The sequence below is a fragment of the Brachyistius frenatus genome, unplaced genomic scaffold (genome assembly GCF_029030835.1).
Source record: "Brachyistius frenatus isolate BFR_SWC_R1_liver_20210118 unplaced genomic scaffold, ASM2903083v1 Contig_38, whole genome shotgun sequence".
Classification (NCBI taxonomy): Eukaryota; Metazoa; Chordata; class Actinopteri; family Embiotocidae; genus Brachyistius; species Brachyistius frenatus.
Genome location: NW_027210637.1, coordinates 156,057 through 172,239, shown reverse-complemented (window position 1 = coordinate 172,239; position 16,183 = coordinate 156,057). Strand labels below are relative to the sequence as shown.

The window sequence follows — 16,183 nt, the reverse complement described above, 5'->3', positions numbered from 1 at the left end:
CTTGCATTCATTTTCTGGAGACTAACTCTAACCACTACTATAATAACACTAACCCTTAACCTAAATCTAATCTTACGCTCCCTTAAACCAGGTCTTCAGCCGGAAATTTTAATATTCAAATTATAGGGACTAGTTGGTTCCCACAAAGTGACTAAACAGATTTCTGTCCCCACAACATGAGTAATAATGGCACACACACACACACACACACACACACACACACACACACACACACACACACACACACACACACACACACACACACACACACACACACACACACACACACACACACACACAGTAAAACATTTGCAACCTGTGGTCTGAATATGCCATAAAGACAGAACACAATACTACATCATGTGATGTAATAAAGAGCCCCATGCTTAACCTACTTATACTACTAATAAGTGATGTTTGCACAGTGTTGTATGTACACAGTATAAAGACGGTTATATCATCGCAGGACATGCTGCTATATTGTATCTCCTATAATATTTGTAATTATATGTTCTTGAAATTAATAAGATCATTTTCTTTGCCATCAAGAATATTGTTATTGCGGAAAATGTGCTGATATATCTGGATGTTATTTTAGGACCACAATGCCCACCCCCTGTAAAGTGCATTATAGGTGCAGCGTATTATGCTACAGTGTATTACAGTATAGATATATCTGATCATGTTTGCATTATCGAGTGACACTAAAACTGACGTTAGGGTTTTATGTAGCATAAACCAGTGCCACACACCACAGCATTCATAGCCGAAGATAATTTGCAATGTCTGCCCTTGATGGGCCTTTAAAATACATAAAACTCTCATCTCATACACAAAAGACAGCAGTCAAGTCAACAATAAGTGTGTACATTGAAAACACAAAAGTCAACAAGAAAATACACACTCTGGTAATAACCTACAAAATAGTAAATAGTTAAACGAAGTAGTAGGGTGGGGGTGGGCGGGCGGAGGGGGCGGGTTCACTGGGACAAACTCCTCCTCTTCCTTCATATTCATTTTTGTTGCTCTATCTCTGAGGTGTTTGAAGAAATTAGTGATTATTCAAGTGTAGTACGAGTTATGCTTCGGCATTGAGGACTGTAGATGGGTTGTCATTTTTGTTGACAGTAGAAAGTTATAATCAAGTGATATTGTAATATTTAAGCCGTACAAGAAGAAAAAACTGAAAAATACAAAGATCATAAGTAGCTGGGATCTATTATTCCTAATAGATAGATGAAAATCTGAAGCACTTTACAGAAAAAGATAAAGTATTGCACAATCAACTTGTTCATTATTGATTTAGAGCCACCTCTTACTGAACATGCTTAATCTGTGGTAGGACTTTAAATCCCATTGAAGTGATGTTTTTAACAACAGATTTACAGCAACCATGAGTGAACGCAGCACAAACAGGCCTCCAACCTACAGAACGACAGATTTTTAACGTCAGCTTCTCGAAGAAGAAAAGGCATCAACACCTTTAAGATTGCCCAACTGGAACTGACAAGTGATATGTTGATAAAAAAAAAAAAAAGAAAAAGAAAGAAAGACACCACAGCAATAAACACTCAGCAGTGCCAAAATGAACAATGACAAACAGCTGATAAACAAAATGAAATTTAAAAAACAAAACAAACAGCTTACTTATCAGGGCTTGATATGAATAATAAACGTTTAAATGGCGAGGACATGGTAATTAATTCCGCAATGGTTAGAAAAAGGTATTCGAAAGTCAAAGCCTGGCAGATACACCGCACTACAAGGGCATTTTGTTTTTTGTTTTTTTTTGTCTTGAAATTTTGAAGTAAGACCTTGAGAGTCTTTAATCATGAGCCGGGCACTGCTGCAGAGAAAGAAATAATGATCAAGACGAGGCTCCGCAGACATGAAGATGGTGCGCTGCTGCATGCTGCATGCTTGGGCTAGTAGCAGGAGAACGGATGAAAGAGAGAGAGAAAGAGAGAGGGACTGGGATACGAATTTCAGTGATTTTGTTTTGGACTGGGGGAATTGCCGGAGAACACCATTTTGACATAATTGCCTCCATATGGGGAAAGGGGGGGGGGGGGCTCTTGCGATGTAGCCGCGGTGCTCTCAGTTCTTCTTCCCCCTCCGTCAGATACCAGTGTCTACAAAACCATTTAAGTCTAGCACAGAGACCCAGGACCTCATGCCTCTTCCAGCTCTAAGTATGTCACGCTCCCGTGGAGAATAACGCGAGCATGTGGACCCGGTTGAGGAAAAACACTCCCATATGTTGGCGTGGGCATGCTTTCCTTTCAAGATTTATGAATGAATAAGCTTCAGTGGCTCCTGAGTCTATGTAGCCGAAGACACGGTCACGTTTGAAATCCCCCAATGAAATCCATTTGCTCTTTCTGCAGTGTGTTTGTTTGTGGTTTCTCCACAGTACCGTCTTGTAGCTGTGCGTCTGGGATAGTGGAACTGATTTCTTTTTTTTCCTCTTTTACAATTATACGTGGTCATACTGTGACCTGGTCTTGATTGTTCACTGCGCTGAATGTAAAGACCCTGCATATGGAAATGACTAAAGAAGTTCCGACCTCGAGCTGTAACTTAATAAGCTCCTCTTTCACTCGTTTGTTAGCGGTTCCAGAAACTGTTACGTTACTTTTCTTTATTTCTACTTTTATCAGTAACACATTTATTGACATGACGATGTAAATGTTCCAGATTTATCCACTGTTCTTGGGCAGATTAACACTAAAAGATTAAAACAAACAATACGTAAGGCATACAAACAAAACCAAACTATTTCACATGATAAGTCCTTCAAGCTAAACTACAAAACATGTCGTTTCTAATTGCTGTTTTTGGATCCGATGCCTCCAGATGTCCTCGTAAAACTTGCGACCTCTAGTGGTCGTAGTATTTATGACGAGAAAACGAAGGTCGGGTGACTCCATTATGAGGAGTGAGAAAGTCTGCTCAAACACAGACTGTGATTTAGGACACTGCTGTTTCTGCTGCGTATAAAAACAAAAGTCAACGTTGAATAATTTGGACTTTACGAAGATAAGTTAACGTATTTAACTCACATCATGTACATAGCTTAATGTACATACCAATGCGAAAGTTAAGTTGCGTAACTAACACTTATTTTAACCCAAACCATGAGTTGTTTTTTTTTCCTAAACCTTAGCAAGCAGTACTGTGACCATTTCACAACGCTAACCATGTGTGAATTATTGTTCCCATGACGATGCAAGTTATTGGTACGCCTGTCGCTGATACTCTCCAATGGTCATAAGCTTAATGTCGTTTTGGCAAATGAGCATTTAGATACGAGAACGTGTTGGTCCTACAGAGGTCGCTGGAAACACTCATGTACTGTATGCAGTTGTTTCGGTATGAGGACATTATTCGATGCCTCAGAAGGAGAGGTGGTGTTTTTTTTTTTCATCGCCTTCCAGAATTGAAGATTCATACTATCCTTTCATCTGCCACTATAGTTAATGTTTGGTTCGGTTTTGGCACAAGAAGACTTGCTTAGGGAAAGACCGTTCAAGAAAAGATAAATGGTAAAATATTCTTTTTAAAACAAACGTTTTTTTGTTGTCATTTTTAGTCATTTAAACAGACTGATGGTGTTGTTTTTCTTGTCTGACAGTCTCAGCAGGATCTAGAATAAATGGTAAAAGAAAGATACAAAAAAAATTAGCCTGTCGACAGGACAAAAGTATTAAAGAAATAATTGACGTCGGTAGGGAGTTGCTTTGCACACTAATAGATGAGTTCATATCGATCGATCTAATAGGTTATATCTATTCTACTGTTTACTTTTCTTCACGTTTCATGAATTTATCAGAAGCCAATTCATCTTTACTCTGTACTTTCAATCACAAATGGCTGCATTTGTATAGCGGTTTATATCCAAAGTGTTTTGCCCAAGGTTACGTTGACATAGAGTTATTAAAAAAAAAAAAAAAAAAAAAAATCCACTGACTTGTGATTCTTATTCTGAAAACGTAAAAACAAAACAAGCAATGATAACAATAACTTCATAAAAACAAAATGGACTCAACATTCAATGGAGAAAACAAGACAGCAGCATGAGGAAATAGGAGAGGGACATGGGACAAGCACAAACCGGTAAGACACAGACGTTAAAAATGAAATCCATCAGTTTATTTAAATCGTTACCTATCTCTACCCCGACATGTTCAGCTCCTGTCTGACCTTTGTGGTTGAGGCTCGACGTTGCTTTGCAGAGTCGCCCTGAGCCTCTTGAGGGCAGTGCACGCAGCGAGCTCTGCAGAGGCTCGGCCTCCGCCGCCACCAGCAGACTCTCCCAGGTTTTTTTTTTTTTTCTCCAATTGACATTTCCCATCATGCCCACACAGCCCGCATCAGTATTCACAACCTGAGTGGAGGAGGCCGCTGGGGAGAGGGGGAGGAAAGTCAGAGTGAAAAAAAAAAAAAAAAAAAAAAAAAAATAGAAGACAACACAGCAGGAATACAGTAGGGCATTGAGCCCGAGCTGGGTCATTTAACTCCCCATCTGTACTTTCCTTATTCACTCGCTGCCGTTATCTTTTGGCTGCGGTTTCCTGCTTTTTCTTTTGAAAGACTGCTCATTGTATTAAACACCGAAATGGGAGTCGAGAGCGGGACAAAAAAACAAACGGGGAGAACTGATAGACAGGAAGACAAATACAGATAGGTTGAGAGGAAGAGACGGATGATGTGGTCTGAGTGCCGGAGTGCTATCTCAGGCCCAGGCCCGGCCCCGCATCAGCATCTCAGTGTCTCAGGAAGTGTTTAACCCTTCTCAGATACCACCGGGCGATGAGTACATGCGTGTTCGTCTGCGAGCGTGTTCGTGGGTCGGGCTGGAGAGTTGGTGGGAGTCGGGTGTGGGCAGCCAATCTCTAAGCCCTTCTCCTGAGGCTCTCCCTAAAAGTGGGGTCATCACCTCCTGATCTCGAAATTGAATTCCGATGATTCTGGTGTTTCTCCCCCCCTCCCCCCTCTCCCCTCCCCCCCGCCTCCATGTAAATCCTCTTCCCCTCAGGGCCTCCCACCCACACCCACACACACACACACACACACACACACACACACACACACACACCGTGCAACAAGACGTACTCTGCAGCTTCTATCTTCTTCTTCTCAGTTTCATCTAAAATCTAATTCCAGCTAAATTAGATCCTCTCTTTAGCATGCTGCAATCGAGAAAGTTTTCTTAAAACGATTTCTTTTTGCACCTACTGTACTCACAGTCGGCGCAGGAGCCAAATTACTTGATTATTCCTCGATGTAAATCCTTCTTTCACAGCCTGTAATCCTCACCAGACACAAAACCGAACCCGCCAGCCAATGAGATAACTTATTTGCAAGTCAATGTTTCGGGTAAAAAACATTTGTGTTTTGCGCAAAAGCTCGGCATCAATTTAATCTCAGCTCAGAGGCAATTTAATAATTTCTGAGATGACACCAGCAGCGGCGGCAGCCAAGCGCCTAATTTAGATTCCACCGTTTTTTTTTGGGGGGGGGGATCCGACCACGAGCGAATCTTAAGGTGCTCTGCAGACAAAAGCAGCACATTTCGCCGGCTGTAATTCGCTTTCAGGAGAAGGGCAAGGCAGATGTTTGTGTGGGTAAATCTGCCAGACGAGGGAACCCGGCCAGCGAAGCGAGTGAAGAAATTGCGTACATCGGTTTGGTGTTCACCGCAGCTCCAAACACACACCGGATGCCAAGCGTGAAGCACCACATGCCAGAATGAACACAACAAAACAGATGCGGCAGAAGTGTTTCTCTCCAAGCGGCAGCCGCAAGCCCACTTCGACCTATACAGAAAACCTTTTTGACAAATAAACACGTAAAAACCTCACGTTGCATGTGTCTAAACATTATGGTCATAGTGTTTAAACCTCATTTTCATTTGTATGTTATGTTTTGTAAGAAGTGCAGCGGTGCCCGCATTCGTTTCATTAGGATGAAACGGTGGATTTAATATGAAATGTGTTCAGTTTGAAGACGCGTAAATAATGTTCTCCGTGCATGTACAACTGTAATTGATGCAACTGAAGGAGCGACATGCAGGTCGAATTATTCCCTTAATTGGCACTTACTTCTTGAAAATGATTGTTTGAAGCATTAATGCGAGATTCGATGTGCTTTTAGAGGCTTAAAGGCACAAATTTGGGTGAAAAAGTTCTTTTTTTCCCCTCCGTAACGCGTCATGTTGATGTCATATAAGGGAGTTTTCTCTGCCGCAGTGCACTGGTCAGGTGCCTCGTATTTGGTAGCGAGAGTGAGTGGTTGGGATTTAGCGAGTCGGAGTTGAGTTGAGCATCTCACGACTTTTTATCATGGTGATTTAATGTGTTGGGGGTAGAAATGCTGCAGCTTGTTTGCGTTTCTATAAAAACCAATCACAATCGTCTGGGTGGCGCCAAGCGCAGGATGCAGCGACGGCACCTTTTGCAAAATAGTTTCAGCGAAAACTCGGCGGGAAGGCGAGCCGTGGCATTAAAATGTCTGGATCTACACCAGAGTCGGCTTTTCACTGCATTATGTGGTTTCGCTTCAATCTTTATAATAGTTTGCGAAAGTGAATACAAATTTGGTGGACTTTCTTTTCCGTGTGTAAATACTAGCCATAGGTTTTCCAAGCAAAAATACTACTCGAGATTCGCTTTGGAACTATTCGACTATTAGCTGACTTTGACACGTTTGTTGTTTGCGCTGCAGCGTCAAGTCCACTTCCTCTGGCCGTCGATTATTGATCCGTGGGTGGACCGTTTGCTTGGTGCTTCCCTCTAATGGTCGTCGCTTCGCTTTTGTGGACACGTACGCCAGCTCTACCTGCAGAGTTTGACAGCACCTCGTCTCCATTTATGTTTTCCGGAGGAGTTCCACGCCGAACTTTCTGACGGCTGTAGTCGCCTTTGTGTGTTCCTCCTGTTCGCGCAACTTCGCCCAGTTTTACCCGGCAGAGCTCCGGAGACTGGTAGCAACGTGTTCTTCTTCTCCTTACGTTGGCAGACAGCTTTTAGGTGCATTACCGCCACCTTCTGATGGGAGTGGAGCATTACTACTTTGGCAACTATTTTTGGAACGGCACTTCGTTAACCTCTCTTAGTAGTCCATCAAATACATAGAAACTAAAATGCTCGCGCATCCTTACACCTGTGTGGTGAAAGCAGCACTGTATTATTTGATCACTGTCAAGGAATTGATTTGTTGTACAAAAAAGGCCTACAGTACACGTCAGCTGGGTTCAATCTAGTAAACATCAGCTGCTGTCGCTCTCTTAAAAAAAAAAAAAAAAAAACTCTTTGAAGTTGAACTTGAAAAGCTGAACGGACTCGCTGTTTGTTCTCAGAGAGAATCGTCTCTCTTCTCGACGCTCAATATTCTTTCTCGGATTTTATTTGGAGTCGTGGCGGTAGCACGAGCAATAGCGGCGGCGAGGTTTGATGCGAGGGTTCACATCATTATACCAGTGCGCTTAAAAAGGCGAGCCACAGGGCTTAACAAGAGATTTTTACTTCACCTTTGACATTTAGCATGTCAATGAACCGCTCAGTAACTCTCTCTCTCTCTCTCTCTCTCTCTCTGCAGCTCCTCTCCTCATTACCCTCTTTGGCAGGAGAGTGCAGTTGCTCTTCAACTCTCTCTTTTCTTTCTCTATCTCACAATCTTTCTCCCTTTCACACCCCCCCCCCCATCCTCTCCGGCTCCCCCCCCCCCCTCTCTCTCTCTCTCTCTCTCTCTCTCTCTCCAGCGAGCACAACCATTTTACTCTGCAAATGACTGCACCGAAGTCAAGTGGAAAGGAGAAGGTCCGGTCTGCTCACGTAGTCGGACCACAAGGGTCTCCGTCTGCAGAGTCAGTAGTGCTGCCCCCCCCCCCTCTCTCCCAATCCCCGACCCGATCCCATGCGGGGGTCAGTATCCCGGGGACTATAGAACGGCTCAGCCCCCCGACCCCCCCATCCTATTCCAACCTTGATAAAGTATGCTCGCTGTCAGCACTTTTCTCCAGCAGCCTGGCACTCTGTTTATTTTTGCAAGACACAGAGCTGAATAGACTTTAATAAATACCGCGGCCTGAGAGTGAGGGAGCCATCTGAGCTTGTCACAACTTGTAACTTAGCCGGTGCACCAGTTCGGACCTGCGATTGGGTGTTTCACTTAACGGATGAGCGAGTGCACGACTCTCTCATCCAAAAAGGCCCCCTTTTGGAAATTGTACCGGTCAGGGACACTGCGAGGGGGGAATCACTGCTGCAGGCGTTTCTTGTTTTTTGTTTTTGTTTTTTTTACTGAGCTTTACATGTACACAAACAGAGACACTTGCACCTCGGCGGTGTCCGTAGCACAGCGCTGTCTGAAAGGATGCCAACCAGAAATTAATCAGCGATACATAAGGGTACTACATTAGAGCTATGACATATTGGAAGTCAAATCCGACAATCCTGAAATCCATTTGCGGAGGATTTATGTTGCCAAATATAGCCAAGTCACATCCTGCTGTTGTTTTGAAGGCATTCGGATTCACCTGTTGGAAAAAGGAGGACAACAGACAGAGAAGCCAAGTTTAGAAATGACACATACGAGGCGTAGATGTGATGAAGAACTAAAGATTTGCTGGTTCGAAACAGAAAAGTATTTTCAACAAGAAAAAAAAAAACAGGCTTTCATTGCAGAATCTGTTTGCTCATTCAGTCTGTACACAAAAACTAATGTGACCTGAATGTAAAACACCTTTTTTTGGGGGGGGAGGGGGCTTTAAAGGACAAGTCACACATTTTTGGGGAATTCTCTTATTTTTGAGCGATACCGCTTACTATGTGATGAATATTAAGATAATAGCCAGGCTAACCTGCTATTCACCTTATCTTCATGTCGACTGTACAAACATGATCTCTACGTAAGAAAGGGTGTGTTTATAAAATCTGTAAGCAGCACATAACCAACCTGTTAGAGTAGAGTAGTGTCTCAGTAGCATGCGAACATGAACCCGTAAGTGGTTGTTTCATTAGTATTATATAAAAGTTACAGAGTATAATTGATGTTTGCTACATTCTGCTACAGCAGCTGCAAAATTTTGAGAAATTAGGTTTTTTTCAGTCATTTATTGCCATCTGGAGATCAATGTTGACCTGCTGCACCTCATTATGTTCAGTGCTTGTGTGGTTGTTTTTATTATTCATTGCAAAGTATTGGATTGACAAGGGCAGCATTGAAGGGATTTCTTTTTTTTTTTGTGTGATTTCTTTTTTATAAAGACAATAGGAAAGAATGAGAGTAGTTTATAAAAAGGAATCATGGAGGATGAAAGTGCAGCTATAAAATGCCTTTTGAACATGAAACAACATGAAGTAAAGGGGGATATGGCTTTTTAGTTTAGCACTGGACGGGCCAAGTCAAGCTCTGTTGCTGCTATTGACTTCTCTTTTTCTTGTCAGTGGGTTTCAGGGTTTTAACTCGGAGTTGCTGAAAATTCCACAGTGGTTTCATCCGGTGTTAATCTTTAGAGATTTGCATTAGTGTCCACAGACACCTTTGATCTTTTCTAAAGACTTTGATTGGATGTGTGAACGAAGGGGGCCACTTTCCCATCATGGATCCGCTGGATTTAAAAGGAAGGGAAGAGGAGAAGGAGGAGGAGGGGGCGTTATTTATAATTTTGGAAGTTGTTTTCAGGTCAGTGCAGGCTTTCAGAAGCAATCAGACAAACACATTTCAGTGGCAGTGGCGCAGAGACAAGGAGAAGGGGGCGGGCGCCCCGGGGTACGATTTCAAACTCGGTGAACTTATGACGACAACGCTCACCGTTTCAGTGGTTTGTCTCTTGTAAACTGGTGGGTTGAGTGGAAGTCAGAGTGCACTGAGACAACACTGGCAAGAAGGGGGTGGGGGGAAGATAGTGTGTGGTATTCTAGACAAATTGAAGTCTAGAAAGCCTGAAAGCACAGGTTAAAAAAAAACATGTAACAAGATTGACATGTTGAAAACATAGCTCTCAGGGATGATATCTCTCGCCTGCAAGACCACATGTTGTAACCGCGGATTTCCACCTTCTTCTGCCTTGTGAAACCCATCCTGGAGAGCAATCATTAACAGCAGAGCCTCTTTGCTGAGTCAAATCCATCGGGCTTCGCTGACAGCTGGTCTCTGCCCCCCGCCCCTCCCCGCACCCCCTCCGTCCAACGCTTCACCTTTCAGGAGAAATCAGAGCTCGTAAACATCGTCTCAGTGATGCCTGAAACAAGTTTCCATGCCACATTAAAGCGCGGCGGCGGCGAGAGAGCAGCTCTCTCGTCGAACAGCTGCCACCCCTGCCTGCCTGGCAGCAGCGCCGGGTTCGGATTTGCCATTAATTTGTCGCACCTGACAGCCAACTCTGCTGGGTACCCTCCGTCTACAGCACTCTGCTGCTCTGTGCCTGGGAGGGACATGTCTTTGCCCTTGTGAGAATAAGCCTGAAATATGGTTAGGGAAGAGAATGGTACAAAATAGGAGCCTCGAGGCTGGTACATTTCATGTGTATCTAGGCCAGGCCACACGATTTGGTGGAAAAGCTTGAACTGCAGGGTTGAAGTCCATGCAGTGAACCAGCTGTGCCTCCTATAATAGAACTGGGACTGCACACAGCACCACCGTAGCCAAGTCCAAAGACCAAATCCAGGTAATTTTAAGAGCAGATCAGGTCCCAAAGAGGATTCAACTTTTGTGTTTGTCTTGTATTTGGGCCAATAAACTATTGTACTGATTTCATTATGAGGTATCTTTTCTTTTGAAAAATACCAGACAATAGTGGAAAATACCCGTCATTATCCTCAGAGTCAAAGATGTCTTCAAATAGAATATTCTGTCTCACCAACAGTCATAAAAACAATCAATTTACAAATCCTCCAACTTGCGAAACTGGAAACAAAGAAAGTTTGAGACTCAGGGACTAACTTAAAAGATGCTGGCAATATTTTTTATTGATTGAGTGTTCAACTTATCCTTTCAGCTTTGCTTATGGTGTATATAAGTTCATAAATCACCAACTTTTCATATTGTTAAATAGGCAGGAACTCAGCGAGTCAAGTTCAAACTGTCAGGCGAGTGAACACCAACATCTGCTTTGGTCTTGAATTCATATATATATATATTGATATGTGTTTACTGAATGGACACACATACTGTAGTCATGTCAGCTGAATCCCTTATTTAGTTCTTTTGTGATGCTGTTTTGTCTCTAAAATGCTGCGTATCAGAAAATATATATTAAAAAAAACAAAAAAAAACATTCATCCCGAATAAGACGAACGAATTTGATTTCATATAATTTACCTTTATTCTGTGTCATCCATCTTTAGGTAAACTGATGGGTATGTGTTTCAGAGCAAACCTCTTCATTCATTGTAAAGGACGATTAGATTTACTCTGATGAATTGAGCTAATACGTTCCCTTAACGTAGGCAGTGATGATCCAGAGCATATATCATTACCTGGAATGACATGAATCATCTTTTTAAGTTGAAATTTCACAGCTTGCTGACATTAACATCTGTTTCAGGTCATTGCGAATAAAAAAAAAAAAAAAAAAAACTCGAAGGAAAAGATAAAAAACGAAGAAAATCTTATTGAGAGAAATCGTGCCGCTGTCCTTTTTCTTCATTAAGGGATGGATGCGTTTCATTATTGATGAGGTTGACATTCACCTCGGTAATGGAACCTGTGGTGAGTTGGCAGAAGTTGAAAGCGAGCTCACGACTAATAGTGGCGAACGCTCGAAATCAATGCCTTTTACCCATCAGGCCGAGCACTTAAACCCCACCTATCTGATGCATGGCCTGTACTGTAGCTCTATTACCATCATCGTTATGCAAGAAAATCTACAAACAAACATCGCGGCATCGGCAGCCGAAGCGGGAGCGCAACGGGCGGCCTTGGCTCGCAAATGGACAATAACATTTTGACAAAGAGCTGCAATAAATGAGCCGTGAAGGCCGGGCCTCTCACCTGTCAACATGTGACACTTAAAACAATAATTTGTCCCCCTCGAGGCGCTGTACTTTCCAAGGTATTGAATTCCCCCTGTGGATCCGAGATTATTCAGCTATCACCTCGACAGAAAACAATAAAAAAAAAAAAGACGGCTTAATGTCAAGCCAGAAAGAAACCCACGCTTGAGCTGGTACAAACCAAATTTATTAAGTCGCAGTTTTTCCTATACAAGACACAAATTAGTCTGTTTTTTTTGTTTTTTTGGGGGGGGGTGCTCACACACAAGGCCCTCGTGTGTCCGGATTCTGTCGAGAGTTGTAATGAAGATCTCGCCCCAGATACCCGGTGAATAACATTTCATAGCTGTCATCGTCACATGGCTCATAATGCCTTAATCTTTTATGCATATTTCCCCTTAAAACAACATAACGTCCATGAAACAGGCCCTCCTTTGTCGTCCGTGAATGTCAACATCCCTGTTATCCCGTCAGTTTTCCCCTCCGCCTGAAACCTTAAACCGACAAACACCTGTTCTTTTGTGTGAGCTGGCATTTTACAGCAGGGTTTCTCAGACGTGCGGTGGAGCCTTCGCTCGTTCTCACTCGACCCCTCTCATTTGGTTTCGCCTCACTCTCTCTCACTCGCTCTGCTGTCCTTTTACATGTCGTCACCCCCCCTCCCCCTCCCCAGCCACCCACCCACCCTCTCATACTCGGCCCCCTTTTCCTTTTTACTTGCTATTGTCATTTCTCTCTCCCCTTCTGTCTCTCCTGCTCCATTTACCACATCGCCCCCTTTTCCCCTTCCCATCTCTTTATAGACCCTCTTTTTTCCCCTTTCAGTACCCTCTACTCGCTCTCTCTTCCTCCCCTTATCTCCTGTATCAGTAGCCCCCCCTTTCTTCCTCCTTGAATCTTCCTCATCTTTCTCTTTCTGTAGTCCCTTCGTCTGTTTTTTTTTTTTTTGAGGGGGGACTTGCTCTGCCTCGCATATCATCTCCTTTAACTCCCTTCTTTGTTGCTCTTCCTCTTCATATCTTTGCTATTTCCCTTTAAAACGAATCGACCTTTTATTTTTTTTTCCGCGTGTGTATTTCATCTACACTATAAGACCAAACGTACCCACTTCAACGTGTCGTTCCTAAAACAAAATCCTAGTCATTACTGTGATATTCAGCTGAAAGTAGCTCTCGGCTCAGGAAGGGCTTTTTGGCAGATTTTGGGGAAACTTGTCTGCAGGGATTTTCCTCCTATTTTGACACAGGAGCGTTGGAGAGGTTTGGCCGCTGATGTTAGGAGATAAGGCCAGTTCATCCCGAGGTGTCGGCTGGGGTTGAGGTCAGAAACCGGTTGCAGAATAGACGTATTCTCTAACACCAGACTTAGAAACCCATTTTTTTTTTTTTTTTTTGTTCCTTGGCTTAGTTGAAAGAGAAAAGAGGCTTTACCTTTTTTTTTTTTTTTTTTTTTTTTTTGGAAGACCGCTGTTGAATAAAATATAATTAATGCTGTAACATTTGAGATTTCTCTTATCTGGAACTCAAAAGGCCCAGAAACTCATGTCTACATACTTTGGTTAGTGCCAGCAGAGTGTTCACATCCAGACTCCAATCTGTGTTTCGGCAACAAAAGCACTTTGTTAAAGGTTGGGCAGAGATCATAGCTTCCCTTAAATGTCAATAAACACATTTTCTGTATTAAACCAGACTGTCATCATTCCTTAAGCTTTAACCAAGTAACCATAAAAATGTAATGATAATGGCTTTGTCACTATGAGCAGATTTCGTACTGCCAAAATTTTTTTTATTTTTTTTTTGTCAGTAAGCAAATTAAATGTTGTGCGATAACATTTTACTGATATGACTTGACATGTTAATTAAATTTTTTTCCTTGTTATTAGAAAATGTAACAACTGCAATCATAAAATTCCAGTCGGCAATTGATTGTCATATAAGTAATTGGAGTTAACAATTGAATTGTATTTTTCGTCCATTTTATGCTAAATCGTAGTTTAATAGTACACCTTATGAGGAAGAGGAACCATTTATCGGCTGTGATATTTGGGTTTGCCACTAAAATGATGTGAATGTCAATAGACAGTCATCGAAAAGCAATCGGTTGAATATTGCGTTATTTGTCTTGAGATGAACAGTTGGTGGCGCTAATTCTCCTCTCGTGTGCCTTCAAACCACAGCAGAAGAAGAAGAGGGCCCAATGAGACGATGTCATTGAAAGAGTGACAGTCAAACCTCAAACTGGGGAAACAGGGATGGAAATTGGACATTTCTGTTAGTTTCAACCAGCTGTTTTTCGACAGATGATTGGAAAGGATGGTGACGATCATGCAAAATGATTGCGGTCGGCTCAAATATCATTATGTAATAATTGTGAGGAGCCTAAATGTAATCAAGATGGCATTACATTTCCCTCAAAACATGTAGGAAACAGGGTTTTTTTTTCGAGTCATGTAAACCCGCTGTCCTCCCTGAAAACAAAGCCGAGACTTGTTCTAAAATAACTGACTCAACACTTCCCGTACTTCTGAAGCTTAGACCTGATTCTCTGCGGTTTGGAGTTTAAGCTCACTCCTACGTGCCGGTCTGAACTTCCAGTCAACACTGTTAATGTTTAGCGATCACTTTCAGCCATTGTGGAGCTCTTTTCACTTCTGATGTAAACGGAACATTTCCCAGTGCAGCTTTAAAATCTCTCCAACATCAAAAACTAGATTTTCTTCTCATGAAGTAATTTAATACAGCTCAGCTTTAATATCGTTATTGCCGCACGCTGCCGTCATCACACCTCCATGCATAATAACATCATAGTCATACATCGAAATAACTACAATGTACATCACAACAACTGTTTCTCTTGATGTCTGTCAGTTTTTTCCTGCTTTTTATTCCTTTTTTTTTTTTTTTACTCCTGTCTTTCTCATTATATTGACTTTTTAATTTCTTTGTCACATTTACATAAAGAACACACACAAAAAAAGAAGAATCTATCCACTACTGAAATTTTGGCTTTTATTTTGAAGCTGCTGCAGGAAATGCAGCAAATTGGTAAACACGGTGCCGTTCCTACAAATAAACAAAGTCTGTATGACAAGATAGTTGTAAATATTTGGCAATCAGCAGTAACAGCCACAGTGAAATGTTGGTAAAGAACAACAAGCTCTGCTGAGATGTGTGCAAAACCAACACACCTTCGATGTGTCATCAAGGTTCACTTCACTGTACCAGCAGTTTTTGTAGTCGTGGTCGCTCACAGCTCAGCCGGGTTTGAGTGGCCGTAGTTGCATGGAAAAACACTAGCAGCATACCTCTGTATCTCTATAAACCCTTCCGATTTTCTCCCCGTCATCACTGCAACTTCTGTTTCTAACACCTTTCTTTCCCTTTTTCCACCAATATCCCCCCCTTCCTTCTTTGTGCCTCTCTCTCTCTCTCTCACTCACACTTCATGCCTTACCCACTGCTTCTCTCTTTGCCCTGCTCTCCAACAAGCCTTCATTCAGGTTCTATGGTAGATGAGGTGAAAGAAAGAAAGAAAGAAAGAAAGAAAGAAAGAAAGAAAGAAAGAAAGAAAGAAAGAAAGAAAGAAAGAAAGAAAGAAAGAAAGAAAGAAAAAAGGAAAAAAAACAAAAAAGGAAAAAAAAAACCTCTAACCCTTCCCTCATCTCCTTTCTGTTTTTTGAAAGCTGGCCTTTGTGGAGCTGCCGGGAGCAGCTCCAGTGTCTCCAACCGCAGCCAGGGACTCTTTTCATCGGGAGAGGTTTGAAATCTAACTGACCCTATTCATGCACTGCCAGGGCCTTCGCTTGTGCTCATGCTACATAATACGAGGCAATGCAGCGACTGGGGAATGCGAGTTATTCAGCGAGAAGGAGCAGGGGAGACAACAGCAGAAGAGCACAGAGGGAGTCTGGATCAAATCAACAGGGGGCAATTTAGGATGCTAAGTTTTACAAGCACTCTTTAAAACTCTTTTTTTTCCCCTTTAGGAGAGGTCGTTACCTGGAGGTCGACATTCAGTAACCGTGCTGGGCCCGGAGTCCAAGAAGGTTTTAGTTTGACCTCACTTCCAATTTAAAATTGAGAAATGGCACTTGTGTGGTTTTTCTTCTTTTCATTTTGGCCTCATCTTGTTCATTTGTCATGCTGTGGTCTCTTTTTGTTCTGCACTACCCAGAGATTCCCTGT

At 42.4% G+C, this 16,183-nt stretch overlaps 1 protein-coding gene across 1 annotated transcript in view; it reads left to right on the top strand.

Annotated features, from left to right (window-relative positions):
- LOC138622719 (catechol O-methyltransferase-like) overlaps window positions 1-15,914 on the top strand; it is a 63,394-nt gene extending 47,480 nt beyond the window's left edge. The window contains exon 6 of the mRNA XM_069701700.1: window positions 15,682-15,914. Within this exon, the coding sequence (XP_069557801.1) occupies window positions 15,682-15,761 (80 nt within the window). The 3' untranslated portion in view covers window positions 15,762-15,914. The remainder of the gene's footprint in view (window positions 1-15,681) is intronic.
- Window positions 15,915-16,183: the final 269 nt, after the last annotated feature.